Here is a 12,009-nt window from a genome sequence, read left to right as displayed (position 1 = left end):
TTCTCATCTTCATGTTTTTGGAGGAAAGCTGGAAAAAATGATGAATAACATTAGTGGTTGAAAAGTCAAGATGTAAACTGAGAACCTCAAGTTTATTATTTCTAGGGAAAATGGCATGGTTTAAGGAGCTTGACTCTGTATATGTGAATTTTTTGGACTGGGTATTATTGAAGTAGTATCTTATCATACCATCAATAATGGCGACAGTAATGTGAAAGAGAAGTACTTGAAATATTTAAAACCCCCCAGTGGACAAACCACATACAAACAAAAATAAAACCCTGACATCTAATATATATTTTCTCCTCCTTACCTGTAGTAGAATATTCACCAACGACACTATGTCCCCATTTATGTGACTCTGAAAGACAAGGAGATGAAGTATATATTCTTTCTATTGTGTACTTGGGAAGAAAAGTGAGACTGTAGACAAAAATGTCTGTCTGTAATATTTTTCAGTCTCTGGGGTATTTCAAGATGCAACTATTAAAATGTTTTCTCTTCTTTATGGCTTACAGACAAAATACTTGAAAGTACTTTCCAATACTGTAAAGTTCCAGGCATTTGCTTTATGTACTGACATACTTTGCAAAGTACACAGTTCTGTCTGCAGAATTTACAAAGCTGTATTTTCCAGTAACTGCATACCATGGCTGAGGTATAGGCTTCCTTCCTCTTGCTTTCCAAAATCCTCTACCTGCTGTTATTTGACTATTAGCAGGGTAGAAGGTAGAGTGTCACATGACTGATTCAGACTTGAGGTATGTGGCCAGCAAGAGTCAAACAAAAATCACATTTCAGAGGGCCAAAAATTGTGGGGAGGTGGAGGGGGTGGAGGAAGAAACGACTATTAGGGACTGCATATCATGGAAGCCAATTCTAAGTATTTAATGTCTGTATTTCTTACCTGTAAACCAGGTTCTTCTGAAACTGGAAAATCACTTCAGAAGAAACCAGATGATAATGTGATTGCGCAGAATCATGGGCTAACATAGATTCAGTGGGACCTTTGGAGGTCTTTAGTCCAGCCTTCTGTTCAAAGTAGGACCAGTTTCCAAGTTAGATAAAGTTTCTCAATCCCTTGTCCAGTCAAATTCTGCTTATTTTCAGGCATGGGTATTCCTATGCTTAACCATGCTCTTGATGAATTTTCCCCCATATATCTAGTTGGAAACTTGCTTGTTAACACTTGTAACCATTGTTCCTTTTTGTTTGATACAGAAACTGTGTTCCCCTAAATCCAGCTAAGAGTACTGAAACTGACTGCTAGTTGAGTGCTTTGAACATTGACTTTCTGGCCGTTTAACATTGTGAAACAAGTTGTAAAAAAATCCTTTGATAACTGACCCATCTTCTTAATTCATCAGGTGCACTATAACATTTTCATCTGCTTTGGTGGTCCCATGGAGACTGCAAAAAGACTGAGGCAAACAGAAATGTTGTAGATAATCTTCCTAGAACACATCTTTTCTTGTCTTCCTTCGGAAAGCAATAAATGCAAGGCAGTGTGATACACATCAAGCTTCAAGAGGCATTGGCTTCACCTGCTGCTTTGCTTTAAACAGAGAAGACAGACTATTTTGACACCACATTGGTAATCTGAGGTGAAAGTATTTAGGAGATTACCTGATGATTTTACCTTGGGAAGTGTTCAGATTTTTATCACACTTTTATCTTGTTTTCTTTCAGGAATCACTTTTAACAAAGTTAGGACAAAGCTTTTAAACAAAACAATTCAGTGTTTCAAACAGCACATGATTATAGTGTAGGAGAAGGCTCTAGAAGTTGTTCTGAGGTTGTACGTAAAACTCAACAAATGAATCACAGCCACTGTAGATTTTGCCAGTGCATGAAAAACAGGAGAGGTTGGTTTTTCAAATGGCTGTTCTGACCTGAACTGAAACTTGATTTATAACTTGTCTTCTGGTTCTTCCAATCTGCATTTCAGTCTGCTATAAACTGCAAGAATTTTAAAGTGTTCTGGCTTTTACTACCCAAGTTTGGACCTGGAAGTTCTTATGTACTATCTTGGCACATTAAGTTCAGGTTTTCTAAAATCACTAGAAAAAATTTTAGAGAACCATTTTCTTTTCAAGTGAGTATACAAGTGAATCATTATATAATCAACTCTACAACAATAACATAATAAGTTAAAAAGAAAGAATCATATGCTGGGAACCTACATCCTTCTAGTCATACTAAAACATAGTCTCCTACAATTATTTTTCGTGCAATCTTTGTGCCTTTTAAGAAAGGATACTAGTATACGCCTTTGTTGATGTTGAGCTCAAACTTGGTAATTTGATATTTAAATAGGGTGATTGACTTAACTGAGAAACTGAAAGGTCATCTGGATAGCTGTGTAAAAATATTTTTTGTGAGAAAAATGGGACCAGCCATTTTGTTTCATTTTAGGAGTACTTACTTTATTTTATTTCTTTATAAATTCAGTCTTGAACATAGATTATATTATGGGAGGATGTACACAGTTCTCAGTATTGGCATGTATGTCAATTATACCTTTTTCACATTCTGGGGAAGAAATCATGTTACATCTATATCAAAGAAGAGCTACTAAGATTTAAATTGTTATTTTGTTTCTCTGAGACAGCTATTGAAACGTTGCTGGATTTCTACAGTACCTTGGCGGACTTGACTTTGCCACCATTGTTAAATGAATAACCTAACAATATCTTGATACACCAATCCAAGGTCCATGAAAAATAATCATTCAGAATGTGTCACATACTAAGTATTTGGTACTGTGGAACAGCCATATACTCCAGGATATGTAGGAGAAGACAAAAAACAGTTATAGTATAAGATCATGATATAGGCAGAAGGTTAATGGAAAATAATATATTCATTTCACTTATCTGGACAATGCTTTAAAGAAAGCTATAAATAATATTTCTGTTATACATTTTTCAGTCATTTAGAAACAGATGAGCTATTAACTGTGTCTCTTGAAAAAGTATAACATCTTTGGGTGCTTTTGTGAGAATCATACTTTCTACCACATAAAACATAAAGTAATTTGAGATTTCAGCGTAAACCTTGAAACTGATGCTTTAGAATAAAAGTCATGAATACTTGGTCTTTAATCATACCTGCAAGTCCTTTTCCCATGCAGACACAGTGCAACAAGAAAGGCCACTGTTACGGAATACTTTGAAAGAAGAATGATTCTAAACACCTAGTATTTTTTTCTGCTTTATGACATTGGTTTTGCCAATCTCACTGGAGGACAAAAAGAAAACATGAATTTCTGAGGAATACTATCCCTTGAGTGGAGAAAGAAATGTTTCTTTCTCAAATATAGTGTTTTATCTAGAAGCAGTGGAATAGGATGATGAATTGTGAAAGTATGAATTAAATTCCACATTACTGCTATAAAAATTTCCGTTATAGGCAGATGATGAACTGAACCTATAGATCATCCATGGTGAGTCATACCTGGTACGTAAAGGAAAAAAACATAGGCTAAGGTACTATCAGGAGATGCTCTATGTCCTTCTGGCACTGTTATAGCTGTTCTATGAATTATCTGGTCATTATAGTCCATTAAGGAGCTTCCGAACTGAAATGATTTATTTATTATAACGATGCTATAAATAACCTTTGATTTTTTTTTCAAAGGTTCATAATTACCAATGCAAAAAATGCAGTGTGCATAATTTAGGTCTCTTGATAGATTAATTCTTGGGGAAAAGGTACTTTTAACATTGGGATGGAGATGGACACAAAGGATCACAATGCAATTAGCCAAAATCTCTGCTGGCCCGTATCCTGTAGTGGGTGGACACCACCGTAACTTTAGGTGTCTGACCGACATGGTTAATCTGATCATTAGAAAAAGATGACTCCTTACTGATTGGTTTGTAAGGACAGAGACCTTGGACTCCAGCATTTACAAGAGAAAAAAAGAATTGACATCTATATCATGGGAAGTGAATCAAGAACTGTGGGGATACCTGAAGAAAAGTGAATGCATTTAAAGGGGAAAAACTATTAAATTACTGGGAAAACATTGTGTTTTGTCAGAGAAAGTTCTGGTCTTACAATGGCAATCTGTCCACACACATCTCTTTCCAAAATACCAGGTCTCGATCAACTTTTCTTTCCATTTGATAAGTTATGAATACAAATTAAAAAAAACCCTGAAGAACACAAAAGGCAGTTACTTGATTTCACTCAAGCCTCAGTAAAATATTGAGTAAAATAAGTTATTGATGTGTCTGTAACAGGAACCATTGATATATTCTAATCTTAGGGAAAAAAAAGAGCTATATACCAGGCCACTACATATCTGGGTTAAAGGGAAATAAGGCATAGGAAAGCTTTAGTTTCAGGCTAAACCGGCCTAAAGCTCATATTCCTCTAATTGAGATTTCTTCTTCGTCCTTAATAATTGTAGAATATAATAAACCAGTACCATGTTGAACTGCTCTGATAAGCTTTTCACCTTAGTTAGTAAATTTCAGGTGTTAATCCGGGTCCTAATGTCCAGGTTCAGTGTAATAGGTAATGGGAACACTTAATCTAAAAAAAAAGTTATTTTCAAAATTATCACCAGCGTGGGCAGAATTATTGCCTCAATTCAGTAGCAGCCTTTTTTTAAAGATTCAGATGGCCCAAAAATGTTGTTTACGTGAAGTGCTGGCTGTCATTTCTGAGGCCTTTCTTGGCTGGAATTGGCAATGCATATTGGAACTCCTGGACTGTGACAGGTCTTTTCTAAGTTCTTGAGGGGAGTGTGGATAAGGCCCAAGAAACTTGAAAGCACTTAAGACAGATTTTTGTTCTATTAATACCTCTCTCTGGCACCCTAGATCAAATGCTGTCACCTTCAAGTGTGTTGTTCTTAGATCTTCTCTTTGCTTACGCATCTGTAGCCCGTGTCTAGACTAGCTGTGCTGAACCAGATCCTTTTGAGTCAGAAGAATGAAATATCCTGTGACTTTGCCAGATATTGCATATCAGTTCATCTTTCCATCAGATCTGATAATAATCATTACCTGTTTTACAGAAGTATTTAAACTGGATTTACTGATGCCTGTAAATTTACTCAAACATGTTGCCTAAACTACAAGAGCATTTAAATTCTTTTACAGATAATTTGCACCAGTAAAATAGTTACAAAATGCTTAACTGTGTTTTTGGATAGCCCTAGTACTTTCTTGCTTGGGAAAAATAAGGTAGATACTGGTGGGATTTTTAAGACCTGATCTTTCAGGAGCTATTTTAATGATGAGAAAATAGTGACTCTGCTCTGACGTGGCAATCTTATCTTCACTGACTAACCTTTATGCAACCTTTAGACACTCAGTAGTTGCACCATTAATGGGAATTCTCCTTAAATACAATTTTCAGATTCTTAGCAGCCATGGCAGACAAGGTCTGGTAGAGATGCAACAAAATGGAAACAGAAGTTGAAAATGTTCGGAGTGGTTTCAAAACTATAAGACTAAAATAGATGCCTTCAAAGACAGAAGAGATGTTGATAAGTAGGATGGAAAAACTACCAAGAGACACATGTGTTTTCCCCATATTTATTGGAAAAAAAGCTCATTCTGATATTGATACTTTATCTTACAGTTCATGAAGATTACAGAAAACTGACAGAATAGGACAGCAAGGTTAGGAAAGCAGAGAAAGACCCTGCCTGTGTGTCTAAATTTACTAAGTTTGCTTTGTACCCGAGGTACTGAGTTTTGGATAACAGTATAGGAACCTTTCTTGGCTGCTTAGAGCCTCTAAACTGCCAGTCTTTTTTAAGGGGATAAGACTTAACAGTCAGCAAAATGCAGGAAGAAAACATCAAAGTGGGTATCAGAAGATTAAATATAATAGCAAAAGGAGAGAGAAAGGGGAGAAAGACTTGAGAAAGTAAAATGCAAAGGCCATTAATCATCTGTGTCAGAGGAAGAAACATGGGGACCAAAACACTGATTCATACCTACTGGGGAAAAATTACTGTCTATGCATATAGAAACTTCATTATCAAGCACTGGTGTCAGAACTGAGAAAGGCAGTTTTAGAATGTTTAAATTACTGTGGTTTTGCTAGATGTTGACTGTTATCTAAAATTACTGAAAAGTAGAGATTATAGAGATTAGATATTTTAATTATTCACTCAGGCAAAGTATTTGTGGTGGAATACTGATGTTTACTTGACAAAATGTTAATCCATAATAGGTAAAACATAAATTTGACACAAAGGAATCAACAAAGAGAGCTGTTAGCTGCTGCTAAAAAGTTACTTCATTAGATTTATTTGATCTTACCTCTCTTACACTTTCATATTTGAGTTGAGAATTTTTAGTCAGTAAGTTAAATCATTGCAGTACAGAAAAGAACATCTTTTCTTCAATTATTATCTATCAATACAGGATGTTAAATTAACTTTGGGCTTTGCTAAGAATTTTCCCTCTACTTGCATACAAAATGTGGACATTTCAGAACAAAAACCCCCATTCTTTTCAACAAACTAGAGCAGGTTGAAGTCATGCCTATCATGTCACCATATACTCAGCATTAATGAAAACATTTCATCTCAATTTCTGCCAGTTTATTTTATTAAAAAGAATCCTAGACATACTTTAAGATCATTTTTAGGTGAACTTGTCCTTAAAACTATTATGTGATTTTTTTTTATCCAAGTATTCCTTGTGCCCTTTAAAACATAACTTCTAAATGAGTGTATAAGTTGGCTTCTTCTGGTGTGACTGACTGCTGCTTTGTAAGTGTGAGGAGTGTTGTGCTGTAACTTTTCGCGTGGGTCTTGTGTGCAGCCTGCCCATCTTTGTTGCAGTCAATGATACTTAAATATATTCCAGACATCAGATCATACATTTTGTCCCATTATGTACTGTGTTATGTGTACTGAACATGTACCGAGCTTGTAAGATACCAAATACAATCCTGTCCTCATTGGAGTCAGAAGTTTTGCTCTGAGTGTCATGGATCTGGAACAACACACATCCTCACACACCAGACTCTATTTGTACTCCTGAACACCAGCTTTTTCCTTCTAATAGCACTTTGCTACTTTGCTGGCCTTGGGTGTGCTCCTGGAACTCAGGAAATGGCAGGAAAATTGCACCAAGACATGGAATTAAAAGGTCTAACGCCTGCCAAGTAGCACTGTTTGTTTTATCACTGACACCAATGATGTTGTCCATTCAGTGAATATATTTTGCTTTTTAGAATCAGTGTAGTGACACAAATGAAAAACAGTGGTAACAAAGAAAGATTCTTGGGATGGCATATGAGCGCCCAGTAATAGGTACAAGCTAAATGGCCAACTGATGTCATTTCAAACATGTTTTCTCTGCATTTTGACAAGGATTTATCTTGACTGATCTAATAATCCTGAAATACGTATCCTGTTTTGCTTCTTGAGACACTTGAATGTTGTTTGGACGCAGTATTTTGTTGTGGTTTGTTGTTTTGGTTTTGTTGTTTTTTTAAACAGAAACCATCTCCACTTTCATGAGAGTTCTCTCTCTTGACACCATCTGCTATGTGTGACAGTTCTGCCCTCACTGGCAGTTTTCTGTGTTGGGCTGGTTGTGGCAGCTCAGCAGCTCTGTTACTTTGTGCAAGGATACTGAAGGGAGAAAGTGGGGATGAAAGATGTATTAAAGTGACTCTGAAATCCACAGTTCCAAGTGCCTTTTGGAGTCTGTGCTGTTATGGAGCAATGTCTTCTAATATTTCTTACTGGTGGATCTTTACAAAGTTACTTTGTTACTGATTTTTAACAGTGAAAAAAGTTCCACTTCTCCTGTACTGACACAAGTGCCCTGAATTTATGCATTGCAATAGTTAATTCAGTCCAGCAAATACTTGAATATTGCAAATACCTATTGTTCAGTCCTGCAGTTTCTTCTGTACAGGTGTACACTTTCCTTTTTATAGTCATTTTAGGACGGTCATTCTCTATGGGAGAGATTCCTTATTTTGGGAAAGTACTTTAAATATGTCTCTTTGTGGACATAATACGTGAAATTCAAGCAGTATCAAAGAACAACTGCAGTTTCCTATTATATAATTGGAAATGTCTGGAATGGCTTCTCAGGCTGAGCACCAGGAAGTGTAGTATGACCCTTGTCTCATTGAAGGCTGGGTCTGAGTGAGGTGTAGTGGTAAGATGTCGCAAGCCTTACCCCACAAGATTCCTAGAGGACATTACAGATTCTTAGGGATCACTAGTGCTTACAAGGTCCTAACAAACTGCAAACACCTTTCTAGGTAATAGTGCCAGTGATTGCTTTCCATTATTGTAATTTACACTCTGTAATCATTTGCATTCCTTTTCAACAGGCTCTTCTGTCCAGTTCAACTCAGTGGAAAGCCTGACACATTTTCTTCAATTCCATGAGACAGTACTGGTACATAAAGAGGAATTTCTACCATGCTCTGCAATGGAAAAGTACTGGAGTTTCTACAAAGAATGCAAAAATTTTGGATTCTGAAGACTTCTTGAGTGCTGAAACTTTTTTCTTTGCCATCACTTAAAAGTAAACAATTGAGCTTTTAGAACTAAGTACTTTGTTACTGTCATTTTGATAAATCATTTTTCCAGCACTTGGAATGATGGAAAGTTTGTTTGGGTACGTGAGGAACAGGGAAGTACTGAGTAGCAAGTAAGGATAACTGTCAATATTTAATTTTGTGCTGCAAGATTAAGAAATGGGGAAGTAGATAAGACTTACACAGTGATGCTCATTGTGAATTATATTCCAGGTTGATAACATGGTATGAACTTTTAAGTTTTAATTTAAGAATAAAGTAACTGCCCATGCTTTATGGGGCAGCACAGAAACAGACAGGCATCAACACTGACAGTCATTTCTTACACTGAAACCTTGAACTGCTCTGGCTGAGCGTGTGCTATCAGAAATGGCAGTCCATATTTGTGTAAAAACATAACCTGTTGATTAGGCAAAAAATCAAGATAAGCAGCCTTCAAAATCATCAGCAGCTTTGTTTTATGTGGCATATATATATATATATATATAAAAACATTTGAGAAGGGGGGCAGGTTCTCAGAGAGGTTAAAAGGGGAATCTTAGCTACTGGAAGTGCTCAGGAAAATTCCATTCATGTTCCAGCCAAATCTCTCTGATAGGCAGAAAGTGTGCTGGCATAGGACAGGAAATGCTATTAGCCTGTTTGCTGAACACGAATTTCGCCAGTTAACAGTATCTTACATATTCATCCCAATGTCTGGAGGATTTCTATTTGTTTTAATTTTACAGTGTTTGAATCTGCTTTAGCAGCATATTTGTAACACATTTGACTGTTATTTGCATTCAAGTGGCATTCTTGCTCATTCGTTCTTTGGATTATAAGAAGAGATGGAATAATAGTATCTGCTACTCCTAACTCCAGTGAATAGGATGGGAAGTATCTCCTGTTAATACATAACGTCAGCAAGCTATTTGGAGTGTGAAGAGCTCTTCTGCAAAGATTTTATTAGTGTCTTAAACAGAAGTTTGTTTGGGGAAGTGAGAGGGGTCTGATGTGCAGAGAGCTAGAGTACTGTGCCCTAGGATGCATGAGCAATCATAGCCTCATGGGCTGTAATATTAAAGAAATGCAAATGGCCTGGAAGTCAAAAAAGGTAAAAGCTTCTTAGTGACAGGTATTTTGTAAAGTCAGTTTCACAAAGAAAGAAAATGGAGTGGTCTCACAACTGCAGCAGCAAAACAAACCTGAAGGCATATTGTTTCAAAGGAAGTGCTCATTCAAATACTGCACTTTCACTGAAAAGTAAAAGAGATTTGACTGTTAAAATGACCTCTGAATTACCTGTTTGTTTGACATTTTTTTCTTTGTTGCAAGATGTCTAATAAAATTAATGTACAAGAGAATTTGACAGTAATATTTTGGTCCATTATATTAATGTGATTACATGACCTAAGGCAATCCTAAGATGCAGTGACAGAAAATTGAATTGATTCAAGCTGAGCAAAGAAGTAAAAATGCAAAGTGCTACATGAAAACCACTGTCTCGTACAGATGCTGTATGTAAAAGTAATCTACCAGTGAGGCTTTTTTCAGTTTTTAAACTGTATATAAGCATCTTGAGAAAAGCATTAGCTTGACAATATATGGCTTAATATGACTAACAAATGTATGATTCTGCTCCCCAAATCTTAAAACTGTGAATATTCTCTAATCTCCCTGCTGGAATCCTTTGGTCTTTGTGTAAAGACCTATTAAGACTTAGAAAAAACTTAAACCATCATGTTTTCTCGTTTTAAATTTATACTTTTTAAGTGATTTTTGCATAAAACTGTAAGTGGTTGTCACTGGTCAAAGATAGGCAGCTGTTAGTGATGCTAACTGCAGCAGAGTAAAAAAGCTTCGACTCACAAGTGGCAGTTCATTCTCCCAGCCCCTCCTGCTGCTTTCATGATTCAGTTCTTTTATTTAGTAGACCTCTTCTCCATTTCTAGGCTGTGAGTTAGCACTTACTTTATGTGGTACAGGCTAAAGTAAAAAAGGATATAATGCAAATAGTAAGACAAAACTCCTGGCATTCTGACTGCTCTCAATATTCACATGGGAAATAGAAGGAGAAAAAGATGATGCAGTGAACAAAAGCCACGAATTCAGATTCATATTTCCACAGAATTATCTATTTATTTATTGCTGAGATGGAATTGAAAAAAAATTAAGCGGGGAGATTAATACCAGTAAGGAAGAATGCAAGACTCAAAAGAATGAGTAAAGAGGAAGATAAGCAGCTGGGAGGTAGATGATACAACACAACATCCATAGATTTTAAGGCCAGCAGGAACCAATGTGACCTCCTGAGTAACACAGATCAGAGGTCATGAAGCTCTGTAAGCAAGAGAAACACATGGAAAAGAGAAGAGAAGTAAAGGCAGGTGCCAAGAGAACTAAACTGATTCTAAGCAGAGGATCAACACAAAACATTGCACCTTTTTGCCAGGCAAAGCAGAGCAGGTCAGGGGGGAATATAATAGGAATGAAAACCAGCTTGGAAGAGGTACTTACAGTACTCAAGGCACAAATACTGCTTGGGTTTTTGATGGTGGAAATGCAGCTAGGAGGGAAGGAGAGGGATGAATAATGCTGCCATAGGAGTTTGGATAAATTCTTGAAGCAGTTGCAGTTGGCAAGTGTTTTGTCATGATGACACAAAGACTTTTTTCCTGGTCTTCAAACCTTAATACTAAACTGGAGGAAAATACACTGTTTAAATCAAGAGAACGAACAATTGCCTACATAAGACTTGGGCCCTTTTTCTGGTCACCAGTAGTCAGTTGACTAGTTGGTTAGGAAATTATCTAGGTGATCTGAAATTTGAATTGCTAAATTACTGGCTGTAGCAAGAAAAACATGACACAAGAAGGGAGTAAAACATTTCTAAGGAATGGGACTTCAGAACAGGATTCAAAAAACTTTTATGTGATTTTTGTATCTATATGTTTTTCTGGGTTATGGATGTGGGGTTTTTTGTTTGTTGGGGTATTTGTTTTTACTAAGGCTTTGGCTTTCTCTGTGGCAGAAGGTTTTATCACTTACTCCAATACTGCTGTAGCAGAGTAACCCACAGGTGAGTTTTCTATCATCTGTGGCCTTTTGATTTCACTTACACTTTTCTGTAGTGAGAGATCAAACACTCAGTTACAACTTGGTCACGGTGGCTTATGCAATTACCAGCCTTAAGCCGAGCTGTCACAGCGATGCCCATCTGCAAGGTCAGCGCTACAGCAGCAGACAGATGCTCTCCGGTGTGGTGGCGTCTTCTACATTTCCCACCGAGCCAGTGCACCAGGGCCCGAGGCTCTCTGCGAGCAGAGCCAACAGCTCGGCCTGACCTTAAAACACCTTTGCCTGGAAGTCGTTGGGGAGCTGCAGTATTCCAGTGCAGCGGCAAGTTATTTCACTGCTAAATAAAAAATAATAATAAAACCTCCCCAACCAACCTGCTCAAAAGCAGAGGCTTAACGGCGGGCTACAGCTTAT

General features: G+C 36.9%; 1 protein-coding gene across 4 annotated transcripts in view; it reads left to right on the top strand.

Annotated features, from left to right (window-relative positions):
* ANKRD31 (ankyrin repeat domain 31) overlaps positions 1–9,892 on the top strand; it is a 64,693-nt gene extending 54,801 nt beyond the window's left edge. For all 4 annotated transcript variants that reach the window (XM_039567520.1, XM_039567521.1, XM_039567522.1 and 1 more), the window contains one exon: positions 8,329–9,892. In XM_039567520.1, the coding sequence (XP_039423454.1) occupies positions 8,329–8,480 (152 nt within the window). In that variant the 3' untranslated portion in view covers positions 8,481–9,892. The remainder of the gene's footprint in view (positions 1–8,328) is intronic.
* Positions 9,893–12,009: the final 2,117 nt, after the last annotated feature.

Source organism: Corvus cornix, chromosome Z (assembly GCF_000738735.6).
Source record: "Corvus cornix cornix isolate S_Up_H32 chromosome Z, ASM73873v5, whole genome shotgun sequence".
Lineage (NCBI taxonomy): Eukaryota > Metazoa > Chordata > Aves > Passeriformes > Corvidae > Corvus > Corvus cornix.
Note: the sequence above shows the minus strand (reverse complement) of the source record. Positions and strands in the feature narration are given on the sequence as shown.